We start from the raw sequence: 24,353 nt of genomic DNA, 5'->3' as shown, positions 1-24,353 counted from the left end.
ATAACCTTATCGTGTTATAGCCTTGCCGAAGAACGTTTATCATAGACAAATTACCTAAAACATGGGAATATGATAAATGTAGCCATTTTATAGTAGGCCTATACTCTCATCGGTGTCTTTCTGGTCTTCAATCTACCCAAACGCTCCCATGTTACCCCGCTCCTCATCTCCCTCCACTGGCTTCCCATCACGGCCCGTATCAGATTCAAGACCCTGGTACTGACCTTCCGAGTGGTGAACGGGACTGCACCCGACTCTCCGGAAGCCTTACAGCCCCACCCGCCACCTACGGTCTTCTTCTGACAAACGTCTGGTGGTCCCACTGCTCAAGAGCGCCCGGTCCCAACACAAGCTCTTTTCCTGTCTGGCCCCCCAATGGTGGAATCAACTCCCCACCTCCATCAGAGACACTGACTGTCTCCCCACCTTCAAGAAAAGGGGAGAAAAAGAGAAAGGCCCCAGGCCCCCCCTCTTAAATATTGTGTTTTACTAGAAATTATCCACATGCAAATAAGGTGAACTGACATACATACACATTGAGACAGCCAACTCTACAGTGTTTTTCTTTACATTCCTACAGTGCTAGAATCAGCCCTAACCAGTGAGTTCTAAATATTTCAGACGCTTGCACCAGAGTGAGTTATTATTGCAAAACGGAAGCTAGCTAGCTTTAGCAAAGAACGTATATATTCAATATACGTATATAAGAGATGTAAATGGAAAGAATATCAGATATAACCCTTTGCCTCCACAGCCTCAAAACAATGACTATGAACGAAATGTGACTATGAACGGCAAAGCAACAGAATACCTTGCATTCACAGTTCAACTGCAAGCTGGTAATTGCTTTTAGCTTTATTAACCATAAGGTAGGCTACAGCATCTGCATCAGTGCAGAACACCATGTTTTACTGAGGCAAAATCACAACATCAGTGGTGGAAGAAGTATTTAGATCCTTTAAAGTACTAATACCACACACTAATACCAATACCACTAACTCTCCCAAATTCCCGAAATATTACCGATGGCCGATGCCAGCTGCCAGTCCTCTGTGGATCTTGTCTTCGACTGGATGAAGATTCAGCAGCCTTGAAGTATCCATTCAATTTCGGGATTTGTTTCAGGATATCTTGGTCACATTGTTCTTTTAACCTTTGTATTTTGCGTTTTTGTGCTCCACTTTAATACTTTCTTTCGGTCATTCTGCCACTATGCCATCTAGCAATAGCAGTGAGTAATGAATATGATTGACATGATTTAACCAGCAGCAGCTGATTGGACAGATGTGACCCGAGTCACATCTACCCAATCACTTGCTTATTAAAAAAGAAAAACTTTCTTATGGGCCAACTAGGGTCTTTATTTTGTTCCCGTTGAAGTACATTTAAAAGTACATTTCCGGGCAATCCGGGTCCCCCTGCACACGTGGGGCCCCTAGGCTGCAGCCTAGGCAAGCCTGTGCATTAATCCGTGCTTGTATCTAGGGGCTTAGCCCCCCAAAAGTGGGAACCTAGATTCGCCCCTGTTTGGAGCTATTTCGTTGTTATGATCAGTGACCTATGCACTTTTGTAAGGCTCTCTGTAAAGTCGCTTTGAATAAAAGCGTCTGCTAAATGCAAAAATGTAATGTAATGATTGGGGGACATTTGTCTTCAATAAATGGACGTGGTACAAGATGTGAAATCCAACCGGAAAAAAAATCTACACGTTACTAAAACATTGCTAGGTAGGTAGCCAAGAAGGAACTTGTAATATGGTTACTTGGCAATATACATTAACTGTCAGTAAAATAGTTTTACTACGGAAAAAGCCGTCTGCTCTTCACCAAATATCACCAAAGCGATCTTTGCTATCTGCTCCCATGACGATTTGCGTGCGCGCTCCCTTATCTTGCGGATGCTGCTATGCATCGTCGAAGATGGCGAATGTTTGGAGTATGGCGTTTTACTGCCGTAGCTGATAAAGGGAAGAAGGCGAGTAAAGACAGAAGATAAACCCCCACAAAAAGGATACTTGTTGAAAAACGGTGACTATTAGTTAGTATTACCAATACACAAATGACATTGCATTGTGATAATATTGCGTCGGAACGGCTGACAGATCTAGCTACCTTCTACTAGTTAGCATCCAAGCTAGTGCAAAGCCAAGCACTGAACTGCCGCTAGTCGCCAACCCATCCTCGTAGGCTACCCAAACGAACTGCTAGCTTGCTAGCTACGTGTTCACTAGCAGACAAGTTGCCTACTAAAATAGCCAACCGACTGCAGTCACAATTACCAAGTAAACATAAAATAACTTTGTAAAGCTAGTTAGTGATTTATTAATTACGTATGTAAAGCAAGGTCAGTCTAAAAGATCCACTGAATTCGGAAGGGCGGGTCAAACGCACACGCTAGCAAGATGCTACCACTACTATACTACTAGCGGGACATTTAGCCTAATGTTAGCTTAAACATCTAAGCTACTTCTTAGAAAGTTGGCCGTTTATAGGTAACTAGCGAACATCGATCACTTGGATATTTACCAGTTAAATTGTAGTTATATTCACCATGTCAAGATGTGAGCCCGTGTACTGACAATAGTCGGTAAATTATTTGCTATGTCTCAGTAGTACACAGTCACGTTATATTGACAGTACAAGCATAAACTAGCACTCAACGGGTTGCTTGATATATTTGGCGAGGTTAGCTCCACTGTTTAGACTGCAGGGAAGCAGTGACCATGCTAGCCAGCAGAATAGTTAGGCTACATTACTGTACTCTGAATATTTAGTTTTTAGAATCATTAGCCGAGCTTCTCCCCAAATAAACTGTCCTTAATGAGCAAGTGGTGGAGTACATGTTGACGTATTTTAAGCTGACTTTCTTTCCCTTTGAAGATAATGTCCCAGTCCTCGGACAGTGAGGATGGATATTTTGTTGCCATGGATACTGAAGAGGACGATGCGGGAGCCAGGCTTGTTGGGATGGCGCAGGAAGTGACGGAGAAACTGGACTCCAGTAGCAGAAGAGCACAGGACAAGGAGAGGAGATGGACAAACGGGGAACGGACTATGGTGGAGTTGCCGGAAGAAGTCCTAGAGTATATTCTGTCCTTCCTCTCACCTTACCAGGAACACAAGACCGCAGCACTTGTGTGTAAACAGTGGTATCGCCTCATCAAAGGTAACACTCCAGACACGCATAGGAACATGGAGCATAACAAATAAATAAGATAACCTGTTTGTTTCTCTTAAGATTTGAAAAACGAGGTAAATTCATTGATTGGTCTTTGACCTCTAACCCTCCTCAGGTGTTGCGCATCAGTGTTACCATGGTTTCCTGAAGGCAGTCCAGGATGGAAATATTCAGTGGGAGAGTCGCACTTACCCGTATCCAGGAACACCCATAACTCAACGCTTCTCACACAGTCAGTATAATAACGTATTTCTGACTGGCCCAGCCCAGCACTTCTGATGGGGACTGCTTGTACTGCAGTAGATAAGAGCTGTTTCCATGTTGCAGGTGCTTGCTACTATGACTCAAACCAGTCCATGTATGTCTTTGGAGGTTGCACTCAGAGTAGTTGCAATGCTGCTTTCAACGATCTCTGGAGACTTGACCTCAACAGCAAGGAGTGGATCCGGCCGCTTGCCTCAGGTAATGTGCCGTGTATTCTCCTCTGCATCGACCACAGTTTACAATTATCATCAACAGTCGGTTCAGTGAGGCCAAATTTCCTGATTTCATCATAAATTCAGGTTTGTGTGTTCTTGTGACCCTTGTTCTTGAACGTATGTCTTCACACGTATGTGACATGTACACAGGTTCCTATCCTTCGCCCAAGGCTGGGGCCACCCTGGTGATGTACAATGACCTGCTTGTGCTGTTCGGTGGCTGGACCCGACCAAGCCCCTATCCCCTCCACCAACCAGAGAGGTTCTTTGATGAGATACACACATACTCCCCCTCCAAGAACTGGTGAGGTCTTTGCTACACACCATTCATTCTGAGCCTTACCCCTTGTCAAGGTTTGTCTTGTTAGACTCCGAAACCACCGCCGAATTCCCCTCTCCTTGTTGTCCTGGCAGGTGGAACTGCATCGTCACCACCCACGGCCCCCCCCCCATGGCCGGCCACTCCTCCTCCGTCATAGGAAGCACCATGGTGGTGTTCGGAGGATCTCTCGGGGCGCGCCAAATGTATGTCACCACTTGTCTCTGCTAACAGTTTGTGAATGTGAGTTGTCGTGTGTTTGTGTGTTGGCTCACTGTGTGGTCCTGCTCTGTAATGGATCCTGTTCAGGAGCAGCGAGGTGTGGATTCTGGATCTGGAGCAGTGGTCCTGGTCCAAACCCACCATCTCAGGGCCGTCTCCACACCCACGCGGTGGCCAGTCGCAGGTAACCACAGCGCTCCGTCCTCCCACCTGGCACCTCTCCCTCGTCTAGACGGAACTGTTTGGTAGACAGCCTTGTGTGGATCCTGTGTGTTATACACTGCACTTCATGATAGCTTTCATTAAAATATATATATATTTGAAATGTTTTTCTTATCTTTTTCCCCAGATTGTAATTGACGATGAGACTCTGCTAATCCTTGGAGGCTGTGGTGGCCCCAATGCGGTGAGTGAAATCCCGTTTGAATGCAGTTAATCCCATGACAAGGTTGTTCCTTGTTCTTGTTAACGGATACATAATAAATCCCTGTTAACTCATCTACTGTCCTTGTTTTGGTGTTCCCCGGCCCTGTGTGCGTTTAGCTGCTGAAGGACGCCTGGCTTCTCCACATGGGGGCAGCTCCCTGGACCTGGCAGCAGCTGCGCGTGGAGAACGATGAGCATGGAGCTCCTGAGCTCTGGTGCCACCCCGCCTGCAGGGTACGACCCCTGCCCCACCCTGGGGCTCCACCCTGGGGCTCCACCCTGGGGCTCCACCCTGGGGCCCCACCCTGGGGCTCCAACCTGGGGCCCCACCCTGGGGCCCCACCCTGGTCCTCCACCCTGGTCCTCAGGGACCTCTGTCCTGCATGTTCTACATGTTTCCCTGCTCCAACAAACCTGATTATAATGAATGGGTCGTCACCTGGCTTCTGCTGAGCTAGATAACGACATGTTCATTTGAATCCGGTGTGTTGGAAGAGGGAAATATCTAGAACATGAGGCAGAGGTCCCATGTAATGTAACAGAGGTCACTGAGGACCAGGGTAGAGAACAATGTTAGTAACACTGACTAGACCAGCCCAACTTGTAATTGGTAGTGTTCGATATTACAGACATGGACAGTGGTGTAGGTGATCTGTTTGAGGAAATTCCAAGGTGATATATCTGTACCTAGTTGATGTTGAATTTCCAAATCTTTCACTCCCAAATAGACAGTTTTAAAACATTGATATTGTTTATTATGTTGATGTAGAAAACAGCGTTGGCTCAGTCAACGTCTGACGATTGATTTTGTGCACCAAGACTAATCTCAAACCATGTGGCATGTGAACAGTTGTCTGTGTTTAACTAAATGGATAATTGGGGAATGACGCGTCTCGAAATCATTCAGTCATTCCACCCGTACGATGACAACAGATGACGTTCACTGTGCCCATGTTGTCGACGGTGTTGGTCATGTGATCGTTGAGTTTTGCTTGGTGCCTGTTGTGATGGCGATATCCGCAACCAATTACCTTTACACACAGTCCTCTCCAGAACATTCCCAGAACCAAGCGTAGGTAATCAACCATGCCAGCAGAACAAAGCAGCACAGTTTAGTTTGTCTCTACAGATGTGAGCCTTAAACAGAATGTTTCTCCACGCCCTTCACCCCTGTCCTCTGGTGTGTGTCTGTGTTTCCTCCAGGTCGGCCAGTGTGTGGTGGTCTTCTCCCAGGCTCCATCAGGCCGAGCCCCTCTCAGCCCCAGCCTTAACTCCCGCCCCTCCCCCATAAGTGCCACCCCCGCCCCCCTGGGCCCCGAGCCCCCCTCCCTGCGCTCCCAGTCCCCTGTACGCAGTGGGGCGGCGGGTGTGGTCCTGGGGGCTGTGGAGGAGGCTCCCTGTGTGAATGGGCGCTGGGGCACCCTCCGACCACGGCCCTCAGCCCGGGGTGGGGCCAGGGGGGGGGAGGGGAGCCCCTCGTCCCCCCAGCAGCCCTCTCCCTCCCGGGGCCAGGACAGCCCCCCGCTCCCCTCTCTCCCTCCGCTGCTCAGTGGCTCTTCCCCCTCACCGCAGACCAGCCCCTCCCAGGCTGCCTCGCCCCCGCCCCGCCCCCACCCCCAGCTGCCCTCGGACTACGGGTGGGAGTCCCCCGAGGTGCCCAGCACCAACGGGCTGCACACGCCTCCGCTGGTGTCCCCACACACCCCCCCGGGGGCCGTGTCTCCAGCAGCTCTGAGGAGAAGCCTGGAGGCGGTGAAGAACCTCTCCTCCTCGGCCCTGCCGTCTTCCTCGTCCTCCCCGCAGGGGGGCGCCTCGGAGGGGGGGAGTGGCGGGGCGACGGGGGGTGGAGGGGCCTCGGCGGGGACGTCCCCCTCCTCGTCCTCCAGCCCGCCTCAGGCCTCCGCCGCCCCTGCAGATGGACACTCCATCCCCCCCATCGCCCGGCGTCTGGGCCACCATCCCCCTCAGAGCCTTAACGTGGGGAAGCCCCTGTACCAGTCGCTCAACTGCAAGCCCATGCAGATGTACGTGCTGGACGTGGCCCGCGCCAAACCAGCCGGCCTGGTGTCCTGGAGGGTGTACGGGAACGGGACGCCGGCCGCCGTCACTGGGCCCCCTGAGACCAGCCTCCACACGGTGGTCCAGGGCAGGGGGGAGCTCATCATTTTCGGGGGCCTGATGGACAAGAAGCAGAACGTCAAGTATTACCCCAAAACCAATGCCTTGTACTTTGTCCGCGCAAAGAGGTAATGCTTCACCACAGGGAGGGAGCTGACTGAGGAACACGAGTCAGGCTGCGTCTCCCTCCTGACCACACGAGGGAAGGGAAACTCGAGGGGTTTCTGCCATTTTTTCGTCTAGATGAGGGGATCACGGGAGAAGCAACATCATTCTCAGTACTTGAGTTCCTCCACCAACATACACTAATTTCTCCCCTCCCTCTGCCTATATCATAACTTCATGAATAACATGAGTACATTTAAAGGACACTGAGGATGTTGTCGATATGGAGACATTTGATTGATTGTTCGTGTCCTTCCTCATTGCCCTGTGTGATTTTTGCGTGTGTGCAAGTGCCTGCGTGTGCGCGTGTGTGTGTGCGTGCGCACACCATGCGAGAGAACAGCAGTTTTTCATTGATTCCCAAAAGATGATGCAGACTATAGTTTCATTTGTCTGCCTGCGTTTGACTGACTGACTGAGCGAGAGACGGAGAGAGACGGGGAGGGATCAGTTTTGGCTGCTTAAACGGGAGGTAAAACAGACGACCTTGATTTATCACTTCTTTAGCCTGCATTGTTTCCAGTGGAAGCTGTGTGTGCGTGCGTGTGTGCGTGCGTGTGTGCGTGCGTGCGTGCGTGCGTGCGTGCGTGCGTGCGTGCGTGTGTGCAAGAGAGCGTGTGTGAGCATGGTTGTGTTCAAGCCGTTTGTGTTTGACTGGTGTTAGTGTGTGGGGGGGGGGGGTGGGGGGGTGTTTAAGGGATGTGGCGTTGTACTGTAAACATAGTAAAACAATAAAGGCCTCTGTCTTATTATCTGCCATGTCTGCTTTGTCGTCCTTTTTTGAACTTTGATTCTTCCCCCTAATTCTAATCCCCTGCGACGCAAGTGTAATCCAACAATAGAAAGCTTGTGTGCTTTTTAAAAATTAATTCCCTTTTGATTAAACTTCCTGAGTTGCAATTTAGTTGCTGCAGTGTGTTAGCCGGTTGTCATCAAACACATTTTGAAAAGTGGATATATATGTATTTATAAATGTTTTAATTTAGCCAAGGTTTCATAAAAAAGTCATGTAGACGTGTATATAGAAGTACAGTAGAATATCAAGAATCAGAAGTAATTGGATCTACATTGAAATGTATGTTCTTTAGTATTGGCAGCCAAGATTGTGCTTTTTTATGAAAGCAGCAAGACTGTAAATATCCGCTGATGTCTGGATAGAGCAAAAAAGAATGCTAATGGCTGGGCAAACTGAAAAAGTACAAGAGGAATGGAAAGTAATTTTACAGTTTATTTTAACAAATTCACATCTCAGGGAAAATATCCAAATAGACAAGGGCCAGGGTCAACCAGGTTAAATTCAGCCAGGTCAAGTGATGAAAACGTGTGTAAAGACTGGTGAGGTCAGCTATCTTGCAGCTTACGAGCTCTATATCACATATCTTTAAGCACTGCAAGTAAACGTCCCATTTCATTGTTGTGTGTAAAAGAGGATTAGTGTCAGCCTCTGAAATAAATCTCTCAGTTTGATCAGATTTCCTGACTTTGTGTCCAAACCATGTACTCCACCCCCGACAGTAACCTTTTACCCAGAGAACATCCATAGGACCAAACGAGGAGACAACAGGAGGGACTCGTCTGATTGGCTCAGAGCAGAGGATGTGGTGAGGTGGCAGTGGGAGCTGAATCTCGATTGGTTCTCGGGCTAGGAAGGGGGTGGAGTTTTTCACAATGGTCCGAATGCTCAGGCACATGTTTACCAATGTTGCCTTCGGAGAGAGAGATGAGACGAAGTTGAAGAGCTGGGCTCATCAGAGTGAGTTGAACTTATGTCAGATTGTGATATGGATATATTCTTAAGACGTAAAGTGATTCTTGTGAGGAACGTTTTTGAAGGGGTCAGTGTTTCATTGTGAACTTGTGTGAGTTTTAAAATGGTTGTGTGTTTTCGAGCCCTTGTGTATTAATGCCCAAGAGCAGTTGCAAGGTTTGACTAAAGTTTGGATGCCAACTTAAGTATGCATGTGATTGGAGTTCATTTTGAAGAAACAAAACTGTTCAGTTCCTGCAGGTTCACCTAAAGACACATTGCATGTTTAGCATTTTTATTTTGAGCAATTTCATGAAATCATAACCTTTTCTTAATCTGATTTTAATGTATTAGGGACATCCAGAGTGTCGTATCCTGGCATGTAAGGACGTCATCGTTGACCTCCTAGGAACAGCGAGGGGCGTCCAAGTGACACCGTGACCCGGTTACACGTTATACCATCATGCCAACAGCCAAGTCTCGGTGACTGTGTGCTAACTGTCGCGACACAACAGTTTCACGTAACACTATCCCCACATGAGTCATCAACCCTGCTGCCCCTTGTATTCTAGGGAGCCGCTTCACAGGTGAGTGGGTAACCTGGGCAGGCTAGCATCAAGGACTCTTCCTCGAACCCTGCTCAGACCTCTCACTCCCAGAGATGAGCAGCTCTCAGCTCCTGAAGTACCCCTCCACGGACTCCACGTTCAGCCCTCTACCGTCCCGGGGGATGCCCCCCACCTCCCCACCTCTCTCCCAGGCCCTCTCCGGCACCCCGTGGCCCCCGGTGGACTTTGCCCTGGGCGCGCTGGCCTGCTGCGGGGCCTGTGTGTTCACTAACCCCCTGGAGGTGGTGAAGACGCGGCTGCAGCTGCAGGGAGAGCTGCAGACTCGGGGGTCCTACCAGCGGCACTACCGCGGGGTGATCCAGGCCCTGTGGGTGGTGGGGAGGACTGACGGGCTCCGGGGCCTTCAGAAGGGGCTGTCGGCCGGCCTGCTATACCAGGGGCTGATGAACGGCGTGAGGCTGGGCTTCTACTCCTACTGCGAGGCTTTGGGCCTGACGGCGGTCCACGGAGGGAGTCTGTTGTCAGGGGCGGTGGCTGGGGCCCTGGGGGCCGCTGTGGCCTCTCCTGCTTATCTGGTGAGTCAGGGAACGAGCTGAACGTGGGGTTTTCAACTGAGTTTTTTCTATGGTTTATTGGTCGATGGTTCTAATAGAAGGTATTTGGATGGTGTATGTATAGGGACGGTCAGTGCTATAGGGAGGTTATATATAGGCACTGTCAATGCTATAGGGATGGAATGTGCCCCAGTTTTAAAGCAAACGTACTTCTTCCTCAGCTGTGGTCTGGATAGGTTGCTGTTGCTCAGAAGGTAGATCTGAGAGAAGTTCTTTGTTGTGAGTTGTGTTCACCAGTTGTACCTTTTTCCATTTGGAAACATCATACTTTTTGGAATATTTGTGTGCCTTTTTTATAGAATATATTCAAACATATTTGCTCGCAATGTCTACCACCTTAGGATTGTAGAGTTTTCAGCCTCCCTATAGGAGGGTCTCTTCCAAGGACTGTGAGGGCATCAGTTGTGTTTATGGTCCATGTTGACTCTTGGTCTCACTGTAAACTCACCAGAGGAGTTTTCAAAAGTGTCTCCTACACATGCTGCTGTTGTTGTTGTTTTTCTTCATCTGTTGGGTCACATGTCCAAATGTTGCCAATGGAAACGCTATACAGCTGTTGGAAGTGTGTGAATCTGGGTCACGCAACATACGTGTCTTGTAACCGCTACTCAGCACCTGCCAAACACTTCCCATCCCTGCTCCCTGTGTCCCGGTTGGCAGTTGGTGACAGCGAAACGAGGAAAAGCTATTTTAAGTGGCACGGGCATGTAGGGAGGAGAGGTTGAGTTCTGGACTATGCATGAAGGGCTACTGTTAACCACACTGACTGGCCCTGTGCTGAAGGGCTACTGTTAGCCACACTGACTGGCCGTGAGCATGAAGGGCTACTGTTAGCCACACTGACTGGCCCTGTGCTGAAGGGCTACTGTTAGCCACACTGACTGGCCGTGAGCATGAAGGGCTACTGTTAGCCACACTGACTGACCCTGTGCTGAAGGGCTACTGTTAGCCACACTGACTGGCCGTGAGCATGAAGGGCTACTGTTAGCCACACTGACTGGCCCTGTGTCATCTCTCGCTACAGGGGGTAGATTAAAGACAGTGGTGTGAGAGTGAGATGTTAGCAAAAAGAGGTCAACGAGAGCAGAAAAGGAGGACGTGAAAACAAACACTCGCTTGTAGATGTGATTATGTAACTCCTGACCCCTCGCTGCTCTCTGAATCACAGATGTCTCTTGACTGATTTCAAAAGGCGTTGTTCCTCTCTGAATGCACTCCTTTGTGTGTACAGTGTGTACAGAATGGAAGATTAACAGCAAAACTGAGCCTTGTGTTTCTTTGTACAGGTGAAGACACATCTGCAGGCTCAGACAGTGAAGGCCATAGCAGTTGGCCATCAGCATAACCATCAGGTGATCCATCGTTTTACAAGTTCCATGAATTCCTTAGAACTGACAAGTGTTGCAAGTCGGCGCTCGTGACACACCCCCAGCCACTAGCCAATCAGATCCGTGCAAAGGGAGGTCTCAGACATTCACCAGTGGCACAGTAGATATGTAACCTCTCTGAAGGAGACAGTGGAGAGCAAACACAGGCACATGGCAGGGACGTGCTCTAGTACCCAAATAGCCAAACTCACATTCCCACACGTACACAGCACATGCAGTCCCTCTTTGTGTTTTGTTTGGAGATCTATTGAAGATAATTCAATAATTCAGTGTGCCAACCACTTGATAAGGAATCAAAAGACATTCAATGGCATGCCTTTTTAGAGAAAGTGAATTCATGAAATGGTGGAATGCTTGAAAGACAAGTCAGCTCTAAATTAAATGAACTGACTCCACATCCATGAGAAGACAACCATCCACAATTCATCCACATGACTATTCATGGGCATTTAATAGATCCACAGGCCATTGCCACTTTTACCGTAGAACAGTATGGACATCTGTAACTTTTTTCTTTTTCTTTTTTTTCTTCTCTCAATCTCACTGTTTCTCTTCCTCTCTCTTTCAGGGGGTGTCCAGTGCCTTTGCCACTATTTACCGGCGGGAGGGCTTGCTGGGTCTGTGGAGGGGGGTGAACGGAGCGGTACCCCGGGTGATGGTGGGGTCCGCTGCCCAGCTGGCCACCTTTAGCTCCACCAAGGAGCAGGTGGCAGCTCACCAGGTAACCCCAGAACTCAACAGGTGTTAAGTACCCTCCTGCAGGTATGGTGTAGAATATCAACTCTCTTTGTGTGTTTCGCAACTGTGTATAAATAGGTCGATGTTGATGCTTGGCAAGTCCACCAGAAGTTCAGATCTATTTAGAGAGTTGGAGGACTATCGGTGTCAGTCCTAGTAGCACTTATTGTGGGCTCATTGTTCTCTGCCCGCCTGTAGTGGTTCAGTCCAAACAGCTGGCTGATCACTCTGACAGCCGCTATGATCAGCGGGGTTGCTGTGGCGATCACCATGACGCCGTTTGATGTCATCAGCACACGCCTCTACAACCAACCCGTCGATGAGCTGCACAGAGTGAGTTTAAGATGCACTATATTTACCACCTTACTTCCTGCATACTCACTGGCTGTTGATCTGGTACTGGCTTGTGGACATCCCACACCTACAGGTGGGTAAGGCCTGCAGTGAAGGTAGCGAATGGTGAAACACCTCTTCAACATGTAGTTTAACTCTACACTCCTACGTTTTCACGAAATCCTGTTACTTTGTGTAGTTTATGTTGTGCTTGTCAGTGCGGCTGCAACTTCTGCAGTTTCCCCACGAGGCCCAACGAAGTTCTGCTCTGGGTTTCGACTCTCCTCTTGCAGCAGACGTCACAGAGCTGACCTGTGTTTGCTCCCGTAGGGTCGACTGTACCACAGCTTCTCTGACTGCATGGTGAAGGTGTGTGGGACAGAGGGCATGCTGGGACTGTACAAAGGCATGGGCCCTGTTTTCATCCGCCTGGCCCCCCACACCATCCTCAGCATGCTGCTGTGGGACCTGATGAGACAGAAAGCCTTCCAGGACCACTGGTGACGAGGCGGACCCTCTGGGCCCCCTGGGGGAGGACATGGGCCCACCTTTGGACAGATGAAGAGGACAACCCGTCCTCTCTCTAGATGACGGGGGCGGGGGGGGGGGGGGTTTGGGGAACAAAAGGGGATCATATTCAGTGATGACCAGTTGAACTCCTGAGTAGCACTTCAAGTTCGCCTGATGGAGTGTTTAAGTTTTCTCCTTTGACAATGTCAGAAGTCACTGAAGGCTGTGGAAAGGATGGTCCAATTCTAATGGGAGCATTTTGGATCACCAAGGCTATGTATATTGTTCCCTAGTATTTATACTCATTCATAAATATTGCCTTGTTGTCTTTTCAAGCCTTGAAGACCAAAATGCTGTATGAGAACTCTTCTAGATGTAATGAGTAAATCACCGTAATTACTTAACTCAAGTACAGATGCAAATTACAGATGTTATAAATTTTTGTTTTGCAAAATTTGAATTGGTTTCTTTTCTTTGCTCATAACTGCACGGTGACAGGAGTGGAGGACTGACCTCCAAACTGAATTATCTTTGTGTGATCGTGCAACCAAGAATACTCCATCGTTAATGCCATTATCAAGAGATCATTTGTTATCTGAGTCAAATCAACCTCCTGAGAATTTCCCCTAATTAGGCCTGTTTTTGTATTTTTAGAATGACACTATTTATAAACTGCTGTGAGTAGCTCTGCTAAGTGGCCCAGCTCGTGTCACAGGCAGCCTCTGATCTTTATGATGAGGACCAGTGATCAATAGAACACAACTGAGGGAAAAGGCACTATGACAGCTTCCTGTAACAAGTGTTCGCCACTTTAAATGGACCTGAAGTTCCTTTCAGCTGAGCATTAAACTGAGGGGTTTTAGAATCTTTCATGTAAATAAAAAAAGAAAAACTGGATGTGAAAGTTCTGGTGTAGTATTCGTGTTCTCTCTTGAATGTGAGGCAGTACTTTTCTCAGCTGCACTCTCCATTCTCTCCAGGAGGGGGCGCCACAACGTTCTTTCAGCCCACTGGTGTCAGCAGCGTTGGTTGCAGGCCAGTGCGCGTTGGTTGCAGGCCAGTGCAAAGGTGAGTGGGCCTATAGTTTTCCTCAGAAAATAATGACTTAAATAATAATTAATATTAACAATGTTACTACACTAGAGCTGCTAAAAAGCAGCTAGCAAAGTTAGCTGGCTAAAGGCCGCCCAGACTCTTCCTGTCGGAACCCCGAGCAACCATAGCAACCAATAACGTTCCGGAGGCTTCCTACAACTTGCTTCAACAGTTTCATTTTATTCGGAAAACTAATTAAACACACACACCAGTCAACAATAAATCAGGTTTATATTAATATATTTGTTTAAATACATTTGAATAACAAAATATGCAAAAAAAATGTTTTGATCAAACTTGCCTGGACGGGCAGGTGAGTAATGTGGGCGGGCCAGTGCTACCCTGGCCCATTACTGGCTACACGCCTGGTGTGCACTGTGAGGCGAGACAGTCCCCCACCCAGCCCCCAGCACCACTTTGGAGCCGCATCCCTCACCTCACTTCCTGTCTGTGATCCCTGTCCTTACCTCACTTCCTGCCTGTGCAGGGTCATCCTCCTTGCCTTCAGCGTCAGCCGGCTCTATCGCTACGGCGATCCGCCGCTTCCAGTCTGAACCTCTGAGATTTTGGATTCCTCTGAGCAGGTGTTGGGCTTAGCTGATGGTTTCTAGTCAAGGTGTGAGAGTGAGAGAAATAGGGTGGGGGAGAAGGGGGGGGGGGAGGGGGGGGACAGTGAGAAGGACAGAGGGAAAGGGGGAGGTGGGGGGACAGTGAGAAGGACAGAGGGAAAGGGGGAGGTGGGGGGACAGTGAGAAGGACAGAGGGAAAGGGGGAGGTGGGGGGACAGTGAGAAGGACAGAGGGAAAGGGGGAGGGGGGGCGTACATGCTGGTACAGCATGTAAAATGGGCTGAGGCTTTGCAGTAGTGGCCTGTATTTGAATACTGCCATGTGTATTCTGATGAAACTAAGGCATGAGATGTGAATACAGTATATCTCATTTAAAAACCTTTGACTGACATCCTTGCAAAGACCTTTACCTTTTCCTTTACATTCTTACATCACCAAAGTCATCAGGTCCTCTGTACTGTTTTGTACTGAATTATTAAGCATGCCGTTGTCTCAGGGACAAAAGGGGCGGTTGCCAGGTTTTGTCAAAAACGAATCAACAACAAATGTGGTTGTTGACGATATTATACTTCAGTACTGTTTATAACTGTGCCTACAGTACATCAGAAACATCATCAGGCCAAAAGTCCAAGTGAAAGGTTATATCACCTTTAGAATTACACTGGTTGCTGGTGATACGAGTTACTGGTGGGTAACTGGAGAGAAACAAAGAGGAAATAAGGAAGAGGAGGAGATAAGGAAGAGGGTTTGGTATGAGCTGGTGGGTGGAGTTGTGTAACTACAATCTTTGGACCTTGTTCCTCAAAGTGCTTCTATTAGCACATCCTGTCATGGACTGTATGTTCTGTTGTACTGAGTTTCATTTTCCATCCCCTGCAGTTTAATTGAGTTTATTTGGATAGCAGTCAATTCTACTTGCAACCACCAGATGACACTGCTAAAGCCTTCTGTTTTAAGTTGATACAGACTGTAGGAAGATCGTTCTCGTTCTTGTTTTCAACTCAGACAATGGAATTCACGATGAAGCTGCGGATAAAATCAAATTCCATCCTTCTTGTTGTTTTGTTGTTGAACAATCATCTCAGTGAAACATTTATAACAGTTTATTAATGATTCATGATTTTGTCATGTTTAGGGCAGTTCCTTTGCCATGCCAAGGGAGGGTCTTTCTAAAATGGAAGTACATTTCAGGATTGATTGACATTACATTACATTTAGTCATTTAGCAGACGCTCTTACCCAGAGCGACTTACAGTAAGTACAGGGACATTCCCCCCGAAGAAAGTAGGGTGAAGTGCCCTGCCCAAGGACACAACGTCATTTGGCACGGCGGGGAATTGATCCGGCAACCTTCTGATTACTAGCCCGACTCCCTCACCGCTCAGCCATCTGACTCCACTATTGATGATGATATTGGTCGTAAAACACGTACAATAATATGCTGTGTGGTGTGGACGACCAACCTTGTGCATCAAAGAGTTCATCTGGGCTATCAAAGGGCCCCTCCCTATCATCACTCTGTTATCAAGAATCTCCCAGAATGCAGGTATCATGGTTCTCCACCCAGCTGGGATGACCCGGTTGTGTTGGAGCCAGAAGCCACTGTGCTTCACTGTACACTAAACTACAGATCTGAAAATAGATGTATGTGTCTCTGGTGAACCCACACCTTCCTGAGGGACATTTGACCTTCTGAGAATCTCCACCCAGTAGCCTGGAGAGTGCATCAGCCATCACCAAAGTAGATACAAAAACAAGACAAGATACTACAGCTGTTTAGCTTTTTAATTGTTTATACTGACAGTTCCTGTCACTACAAAGTGGTGTCAATGAATCATCAGATACAGTGGTAGAAAGGCTTTTTTTCTGAGAGTAGAATTGCTGGAGACAATACTATATTTGGCAAATTGGACCAGGGCTAGGGTTAGGAAGGGTATGTGAGGGGACGTATGACCAAATGTGCAAATCTCACATTTGGAGGGTAAAGTTGGCATTAGGCTTGTGTTGGGTCGGTCTGTGGCCTAATAAAATAACATAAAACACTGTTTAAACATAGAAAACATCTCTTTATTATCAGAATACGTTTGGGTTGTTGAAGCTGAGTGTTTGCAGAGAGTTCTAAAAGTTTTTTTAGGGGGTGGATGCGGGGGGTGGTGGTGGTGTGGTGTGGGGGTGTTGATGGAAGGGGTGGTTGTGGGGGAGAAGCATAGATTTTCTGGGGTGATGTCATCACTGAGCATGCTCCCTCCTGCAGCATTGCATTCCATTCCTCAGACACTGGAACAACACAGACCCTCTGACCTACCAGCTCCCCCTTACCAGTCCCCCCTCCTCTACTCCCCCCCCTCTCCCTCTCTCTTCCTCTCTCTTTCTTTCTCTCTCTCTCTTCCTTTCCTTCTCTTTTCCTTTCCCTCTCTCATCCTCTCCCTCTCTCTCTCTCTCTCTCTCTCTCTCTCTCTCTCTCTCTCTCTCTCTCTCTCTCTCTCTCTCTCTCTCTCTCTCTTTCTCTCTCTCTACTCTTTCTCACCTCCAGCACACCTTTGGACTTTGGGTTGTGCCCTGTCTTTTCCACCCTGAAGCTGAATGCCCTTTTTGCTTCCTGTGATTTTGTTCCTCCTGTGTTTTTGAACATGGCTTGACTTTGTGAGGCAGCAGGCTGCTCAAGGTTACAATGTACACCAAGCCAACACGCTGACAGAGTCAGGGACTCTGAAAGACAGAGCTGATTTTTTGAAGCAACTGAATCTCCACTCTTATAGACATTCCTTCTTGCACCACACACACACTCCCTTGCTGTAATCCATTTTTCCAAATTTTGATTTTCAACCCTCAAAAAGGATCAAAGCTAACACTTTCATTCAGATAAGGTAATACAAAGAACCCTAAAATCAGACACGCATCTAACACCATCTTCAGCTTGTGTGTTGAGAAATAGAGTGAGGCATTCCCCGACCCGCACTAAGTCCAGGCTGAATGAGAGAGTGATAGAGCAGAGTGGGGGAAGGGAAGAGAGAAAAAAGAGAGAGGAAAAGAGAGGGCACTCGATGAGGGAGGTAGGGAAAATCAAATTGACAGAACAAAAAGACGGTGAGAAGGAGAGAGAGAAAAGGGAGAGGAGGTGGAAAATATATATTTTATATATACAAACGAAAGGGGAAAAGGTGAGTGCAGTACAGAAAGAAGGTGGGAGCACAGTACATGTGTGCTAACTGCCTTTGCACGTATGTGGCTGTGCCTGGCTGACTGCGAGGATCTACGGCAGAGAGGACACGACTGTGCTGGCGTGTGCGTCTGAGGGACGTTGGATCGCGTTGTGCTCTTTACCGCATTTCGTAAGAGATTGACCACTCACCTTTTACGGTCGGGGAGTGGTGTTGTAGTTCAGCAGGATAGGGAGACGGGGGGGGGGGGGGGGGGAGGAAAAGGAGTGGCTTTCTGTAGAGTTGTCTTTTCTGTTGGAGCCTGCCCGCTCAGTAGTGGCTCCGCAGTGACAATAGAGGACTGAAAGCGCCGAGATACATAGAGAGGAGAAGAAGGAAAAGGAAAGAGAGAATAACCAGTTTGTGTCTGAGCACATTTCTCTCTTCAGGTATGTAATGGGCACACAGCACAAGCTGTTAGACACAGGCCATTCTGAAGAGGGACATTGTTCATTTGTAAAGTGTTTCTGTGTGTGAGTGTGTTATACTGTATGGATTTTACTGGGTGTCCATGACATATGCTGTACAACCAAGTCACTACTTCAAGTGTTTTACAATACTCTCGGCTTCAATGTTTGCTCAATCCTAAGAATGTCTATTCTACGTGAGTTAAAGGTTTAGCAATGGCTCTTTTGGTGCCAACTTCGGTGTGCTTCACCAAAAGAGAATTCCTGTTGTCTTTAGTCACACTGTTTAAGTTGCTCTGTTCAGATTGTGAGCTGTCAACAGTTCACCAAACACCTACTTCTCCACCCATTACACACACATTTCAACATCAGCTAACACTGAGGCAATAGGCAGGGAACAGGTTGATGTACCCTTCCCTAAGAGTCTGCTATGGGTATGGGTATACATGCAGGAGACTAAATACCACACAGAGCACAGTATACCGTTAGACTGTGAGGATTTCAGCATTAAAGCCATGTCAAGCAAGTAACATGACACTGGCCCTGTAACCAAGTCAAACTGGCTAAATAGGGATAATCAGGTGGCTGAGCGGTTAGGGAGTCGGGCTATTAATAAGAAGGTTGCCGGTTTGATTCCCGGAATGTCCCTGTACTTACTGTAAGTCGCTCTAGATAAGAGTGTCTGCTAAAATGACTAAATGTATATACCTTCCACTCACCCTGTTGAATCACTAGCTGGGCCAAAGCAGTGTTGATGAAAGGCGATCAGATGCTACGCAGAACTGGCATGATGTGCCCAAATGTGATTTGTCCAAAAACACAGCCGGTGACTGAGTCGCGTGTGTTCCAGAGCCTCGAGGACAGTCGGTGACTGAGTCGCGTGTGTTCCAGAGCCTCGAGGACAGTCGGTGACTGAGTCGCGTGTGTTCCAGAGCCTCGAGGACAGTCGGTGACTGAGTCGCGTGTGTTCCAGAGCCTCGAGGACAGTCGGTGACTGAGTCGCGTGTGTTCCAGAGCCTCGAGGACAGTCGGTGACTGAGTCGCGTGTGTTCCAGAGCCTGCCATGGCGTCCGCAGCTCCTCAGAAGAGGATGGTCTCCTCCGTTTTCATCACCCTGGCGTCTCCCTACCGAGCCACCGTCACTCAGCAACAACATGCCCGCCAAACCCACGACGCCCTGGCCGGAGACATCCAACACACTGCCGTGCAGGTTCACCCGGGGGGAAGTGACACGCTGACACACAGGAAGGGAAGCACTGCCACTGAGGCCCGGGGGGGGAGCGCCCAGAAACAGCTGGAGACCGCTACCTTTCCCAAGGTCAGACTGTCAGTCTCTCCTCGACCCTCAGCACCCAGCCTCTGGGACCCTGACTCTGTCCCTGTCACTGAAGCTGGTCCGGAGGATGCAGAACCTGGGAAAGACACGCCACGGACGACCTCTGAAGGTAGAGAAACCTGTAAGAGTTAGGAAACGTCTCCCCTTTAAAATGTATCAGGATTTATTGAGGGGAAAAACATTTGAAACATCACATCTGATGTGAGGCAGCAAACTTTTTGTGTTTTGACAGTTGGTGGATGCATGTATCTGACGTCAACTGTCACCACATTTATACCCAGCACAGAATCAATACATTTCCATTTGTGGCTTAAACCTAACTTTGTTCTCTTGTGTCTCCTAAAAGAGCTCTTTCCTCCACCTCCTCCTCCACCTGTGTTTGTGGACACAAACCATTTGACGCAGGGAGCTTCACCCCTGCCCCCTCCACCCATACTTGAGCCTTCGCTGACGGCCCCTCTCAACGGCAGGATCCCTGACCAAACACCCGCTCCAAACAAACAGGTAGGATTATGTGCTCTACAAGTCTGCTGAGATTCTGAAATTTAAAACAGTCTCTGTTATTGTACCACTCGAACCTCATAACACCCCAGTAAGAAAATTGAAAATAGTTAAACTGATACTGCTGGGAAACAGATTAGTGTGTTGGTGGGGGAAGATGGAGGGGGGGGGGGGGGGGCAGGAGGGGGGGGGGGGGGGGGGGGGGGGGACAGCTGTGTTTTAGATTTTAGTCTGTGACACAGCACAAAAACACGTGACTTCTACAAAAAGATTAGTAAAAGAAAGCACCAGGATGTTATCTAAACTGTTGATCTTCCCTCCGGAACGCGTCACCCTCCACTCAGTCCTATTATGGTGCGCTTTGGCACTTTCTGGAGAAACAAAGAAAACACAGGTTAATAAACCTGGAAGACTAGCAGAAGGAACGTTGGGTACAAGCACACTTTTCCTCTTTTGGGTCACATTGTAATGTATGAATTTCGCTCAGAGCAAAATGTATGATCACGTGTTTGAGGCCGCTTTCTCCCCAAACCCTACTCCCCCCCTCCCCCAGCCACCCAATCCTGGAATAGCAGAAAAACAAATGTTCATAAAACTTACAGAAAGGGTCTCATCGAGCCTTATGTTTGATAACATCTATTGTCCTGTGATCACAAGTCAGTTTGTCAAAGTACTGTCGCCACCACGGACAAAAGCATCATATTTCCTGTTTATGTCGCTCTTGCTGCAAGTCAGAAGCACACACTGTGGCTTTAACTGAATCCCTATTTTACCCTAAGGGAAGAACAGTGGAACCAGAGACGAGATCACCGTGCAGAGTGGAGGATCCTAACGAACTCCTGGGGGCCCTGGAGGGCCCGCTGGAGCCAGGCATGGAGAGCAGGGGTATGATGCCAGCCTCAATAGGATCCTACTCTCACGGATGTCATCCTGTATGACTCATCTCTGACTCTTGCTGTGTCTACATTTCAGAGGTGTGTGGTTTCTGCCGGAAGCCTGTGGCTCTCAGTGACCCAGCAATAGATGCCCTGAACCGGACATACCACGACAGCTGCTTCCAATGCAGGCAGTGCCGGATCCCCTTAGCTGGGAAACTGTACTACAACAATGCAGGAATCCCACTGTGTGAAGATTGCTACCAGGTCTGTTCTACTTCAGTAATTAAATACACTTGTGGTTGTTGATCAACCGCTATCTTATTTTAAAGCAATAGAACAAATCATAACGCCACAGATTGGCACATATATAATAAATCATGCACACAGACACACACACTTATTGATACATTGTACCTTAAAGAATGTGAATAGCCCTTTTTTACAAACGTCACAGAAGGCTTTGCATACGCCCTAAGCACTGCACCTATACCAACCCAGGGAAGGGTATAAGCATTATTAGGTATAAAGGATGACCTAACTTATCTAATCTTCCGTGTCTGTATCAGACCAGTTTGGAGCTTTGTTGGGTGTGTGGCGAAGTCATCAAAGACCACGTGATCCGTGCTCTAGAGCGAGCCTATCATCCGGCCTGTTTCACATGTGCAACATGCAGTCAACCTATTGGAGAGCAGAGATTTGCCCAGGGAGAAGTCGGTGAAGTCTACTGCCTTCAAGACTATTACAGGTAAAGGCAGGCTCGTGTAAATCACACGAGATGTTGTGACAGTACGGTTGGGCCTAACTATGACAAAGAGTCGTTCTGAAGTAGCACCATGTTGTTTCTCTGCCCTGCCACGCAGGAAATATGCTCCCGAGTGTAGTGCGTGCCAGCAGCTGATTATTCCCCGGGAAGACGGCACGGACAGTTACACGGTGGAGTGTCTGGGACGGTCCTTCCATGAGGATTGCTATCGCTGCGAGGTAATCCCAAAGATCCGTTAGACACACCGATGTGACAGGACACAGATTCTAACGCCTCTGTGTGCATGCGTGAAAGCGTGACCTACTACCACCTGAATGCTTTTTCTAGAGACTTTTGTTTTTTTTTGTGTGCACGTTATGGATAATATATCCATTATCTATTTTTTTCCAAGCATTACTGTGTGCTTTCTGAATGACAGAAGAACAGTGAGGAACCGTGGATAGCCTACAATTTATCATGTTGTTCCTGTGTCCCTGAAATAACAATTCATCATTGGCTCTCCTCAGGTCTGCATCACCCAGCTCTCCCCAGAGCCAAACGACCACGGCTGCTATCCGCTGGACGGGAAAGTGCTCTGTAAATCCTGTCACCTCACCCTGGTTCAGTCTGGTCCTCTCTAGGACTGGGGTGATCCACACGACATGGCAGACATGCATCTGGGACGGAGTCGACAGAAAAGCTTAAGGAGCAACAACCGTGGGGCGGGATTCCTGAGAACAAACGGAAAAAAAGAACAGCCGTTGGCATCATTGAGAACTGGACTTTGAATGTGTCCTTTGTGACAACATGCTTTTTAAACATTTTGCTATATGATTTTTTACATTGGCAAAAGTTAACAGTGGCTTTTGTACTTTTGGATTAATTTGCACTCTTTATTAAGACTATTGAAATGCACCAAAGATATTTATATTCAACAACGTAAATCAATTGTTTTCTGGTATGCATTCCATGAAGATAATGTAGTGCTGTAAGTTCTTTCCCCTTATATCCTTTCATACAAAAATCCACTAATATATTAAATTTGTCTTTTGATACTTTAAATTTGACATTAATGACCATGGAGTATGTAATGCCAATGTAAGCATGCTGTGTGTATGCTGCACATGATCTTCAATAAAGAGAGGTCATTTTGGCCATTTTTTACATGGCTAGATTGTAGCCAATATTGAAATCCAAACGTTATTCTTTATAGAGGACACATACTGTACCAAATAAATATAAATATCATGTGTGAATGTGACGTTATAGTAAGCCTACATTTCGAACCCAAACATCAAGTCTACCATATAGGCCTATATGTTTGATCTGAAGTTACATTTTACATTTACATTTCTGCATTTAGCAGACGCTTTTATGCAAAGCGACTCCCAAGAGAGAGCTTTACAAAAGAGCATAGGTCACTGATCATAACAACGAGGTAGTCCCAAACATGGCAAGCAGCCAAAACATGAAGCATACATTGTGAAAAAACTAAACAAGTGCCAAAAGGGAAGACCCATAAGAGCATGCAGTTATACAAGTTACAAATTAAAACAGCATGAACCACAAAAAATGCAGGACTGTACCTGTAGAAGAACAATCAACAGTAAAATAAAACGATTACAAGACTTAACTTCATTATAACTAACCTACAAGAGCAACAAGTCACTCAATAAGAGTCATTGTGATCCTGGAGGAACTAACATCAGGTCCAGCCAAGCATTCCTAAGTGCCGTTGTACTCCCGGAACAAGTGCGAGCAACTTGAGCCTTTTCCTGAAGGTGGGGAGACAGTCAGTGTCCCTGATGGAGGTGGGGAGCTGGTTCCACCATTGGGGGGCCAGGCAGGAGAAGAGCTTGTGTTGGGACCTGGCAGTCTTGAGCGGTGGGACCACCAGCCAGTTGTCTGAAGAAGACCGTAGGTGGCGGGTGGGGGTGTAAGGTTGCAGGAGAGACTTGATGTAGTCGGGTGCAGTCCCGTTCACTGCTCGGAAGGTCAGTACCAGGGTCTTGAATCTGATACGGGCGTTGATGGGAAGCCAGTGGAGGGAGATACGGAGCGGGGTAACATGGGAGCGTCTGGGTAGATTGTAGACCAGGCAGGCCGCTGCATTCTGAATCTTCCGAAGAGGGCGGGTTGCACATGCTGGGAGACCAGCAAGCAGCGAGTTGCAGTAGTCCAACTTGGAGAGGACCAGTGCTTGGACTAGCAGCTGGATGGAGTGCTTAGATAGGTATCTCCTGATCTACCGGATGTTTGTAGAGGGTGAATCTACAAGACCGGGAGACTGCGGCGATGTGGGCCGTGAGAGCTCGTCATCCATGGTAACCCCAAGGTTCCTGGCAGAGGATGAAGGGGTCACCGTCGCAGATCCCAGGGTGATTGACAGATCGTGGGAGATGGAGGGTTTAGCCGGGATGATGAGAAGTTCTGTTTTGGCGAGGTTCAGCTGGAGGTGGTGCTCGGTCATCCAGGCGGAGATGTCTGCGAGGCAGGCCTCAATCTTAGCTGAGATTCCCGGATCAGTCAGGGTGAACGACAGGTACAGCTGCGTGTCGTCAGCGTAGCAGTGGTAGGAGAAGCCATGGGAGGTGATGATTGGTCCAAGTGAGGTGGTGTACAGAGAGAAGAGGAGGGGTCCAAGGACGGAGCCCTGTGGGACACCAGTGGAGAACTGGCGAGGGTCTGACAGTTTGCCTCCCCAGGAGACCTGGTAGGATCTTCCCGACAGGTAGGATGAGATCCACTGGAGTGCAGTGCCAGTGATGCCCATCTCAGTTTCAGTTTCAGTTGACTTAAGTTTAAATCTAAGGCAATATT

At 48.1% G+C, this 24,353-nt stretch overlaps 3 protein-coding genes across 6 annotated transcripts; all 3 read left to right on the top strand.

Moving 5' to 3' along the window:
* The first annotated feature begins 1,879 nt into the window (after positions 1-1,879).
* fbxo42 (F-box protein 42) lies at positions 1,880-7,563 on the top strand. Of its 3 annotated transcripts, none has more exons than XM_047026221.1 (10): positions 1,880-2,037; positions 2,880-3,165; positions 3,293-3,409; positions 3,505-3,639; positions 3,807-3,960; positions 4,071-4,181; positions 4,285-4,381; positions 4,547-4,603; positions 4,741-4,857; positions 5,827-7,563. In XM_047026221.1, exons 2-10 carry the CDS (start codon positions 2,883-2,885, stop codon positions 6,871-6,873), a joined length of 2,118 nt encoding a protein of 705 aa, XP_046882177.1. In that variant the 5' UTR covers positions 1,880-2,037; positions 2,880-2,882; the 3' UTR covers positions 6,874-7,563. The 3 variants fall into 3 exon arrangements, with proteins under 3 accessions (XP_046882177.1, XP_046882176.1, XP_046882175.1); XM_047026220.1 differs by having other exon boundaries at positions 1,880-2,027; positions 5,827-7,562; XM_047026219.1 differs by having other exon boundaries at positions 1,887-1,974.
* A 1,013-nt stretch (positions 7,564-8,576) lies between these two features.
* Positions 8,577-13,702, top strand: slc25a34 (solute carrier family 25 member 34). Its single transcript, XM_047026450.1, has 6 exons — positions 8,577-8,659; positions 9,008-9,797; positions 11,123-11,188; positions 11,793-11,945; positions 12,161-12,295; positions 12,626-13,702. Exons 2-6 carry the CDS (start codon positions 9,315-9,317, stop codon positions 12,797-12,799), a joined length of 1,011 nt encoding a protein of 336 aa, XP_046882406.1. The 5' UTR covers positions 8,577-8,659; positions 9,008-9,314; the 3' UTR covers positions 12,800-13,702.
* Positions 13,703-17,874: 4,172 nt separating this feature from the next.
* Positions 17,875-22,701, top strand: fblim1 (filamin binding LIM protein 1). 2 transcript variants are annotated; one of them, XM_047026346.1, is made up of 8 exons: positions 17,875-18,058; positions 18,927-19,521; positions 19,759-19,916; positions 20,693-20,798; positions 20,886-21,055; positions 21,358-21,536; positions 21,652-21,772; positions 22,061-22,701. In XM_047026346.1, exons 2-8 carry the CDS (start codon positions 19,140-19,142, stop codon positions 22,172-22,174), a joined length of 1,230 nt encoding a protein of 409 aa, XP_046882302.1. In that variant the 5' UTR covers positions 17,875-18,058; positions 18,927-19,139; the 3' UTR covers positions 22,175-22,701. The 2 variants fall into 2 exon arrangements, with proteins under 2 accessions (XP_046882302.1, XP_046882301.1); XM_047026345.1 differs by having other exon boundaries at positions 18,900-19,521.
* The last annotated feature ends 1,652 nt before the right edge of the window (positions 22,702-24,353 follow it).

The sequence above is a fragment of the Hypomesus transpacificus genome, chromosome 9, assembly GCF_021917145.1.
Source record: "Hypomesus transpacificus isolate Combined female chromosome 9, fHypTra1, whole genome shotgun sequence".
Taxonomy (NCBI): Eukaryota; Metazoa; Chordata; class Actinopteri; order Osmeriformes; family Osmeridae; genus Hypomesus; species Hypomesus transpacificus.
This window is presented reverse-complemented; position numbering and strand designations above follow the sequence as displayed.

What these genes read in the sequence shown, in the direction of transcription:
- fbxo42 (XM_047026219.1), top strand. Translation starts at nt 1,906, where the DNA reads ATGCATCGTCGAAGATGGCGAATGTTTGGAGTATGGCGTTTTACTGCC. An exon ending in AACTCAACGCTTCTCACACA is followed by an intron (nt 3,410 to 3,504) that starts GTCAGTATAATA and finishes TCCATGTTGCAG; the next exon opens with GTGCTTGCTACTATGACTCA. An exon ending in CACGCGGTGGCCAGTCGCAG is followed by an intron (nt 4,382 to 4,546) that starts GTAACCACAGCG and finishes CTTTTTCCCCAG; the next exon opens with ATTGTAATTGACGATGAGAC.
- slc25a34 (XM_047026450.1), top strand. Translation starts at nt 9,315, where the DNA reads ATGAGCAGCTCTCAGCTCCTGAAGTACCCCTCCACGGACTCCACGTTC. An exon ending in GCCATCAGCATAACCATCAG is followed by an intron (nt 11,189 to 11,792) that starts GTGATCCATCGT and finishes TCTCTCTTTCAG; the next exon opens with GGGGTGTCCAGTGCCTTTGC. An exon ending in AGCAGGTGGCAGCTCACCAG is followed by an intron (nt 11,946 to 12,160) that starts GTAACCCCAGAA and finishes GCCCGCCTGTAG; the next exon opens with TGGTTCAGTCCAAACAGCTG.
- fblim1 (XM_047026346.1), top strand. Translation starts at nt 19,140, where the DNA reads ATGGCGTCCGCAGCTCCTCAGAAGAGGATGGTCTCCTCCGTTTTCATC. An exon ending in GCCACGGACGACCTCTGAAG is followed by an intron (nt 19,522 to 19,758) that starts GTAGAGAAACCT and finishes GTCTCCTAAAAG; the next exon opens with AGCTCTTTCCTCCACCTCCT. An exon ending in GCCAGGCATGGAGAGCAGGG is followed by an intron (nt 20,799 to 20,885) that starts GTATGATGCCAG and finishes TCTACATTTCAG; the next exon opens with AGGTGTGTGGTTTCTGCCGG.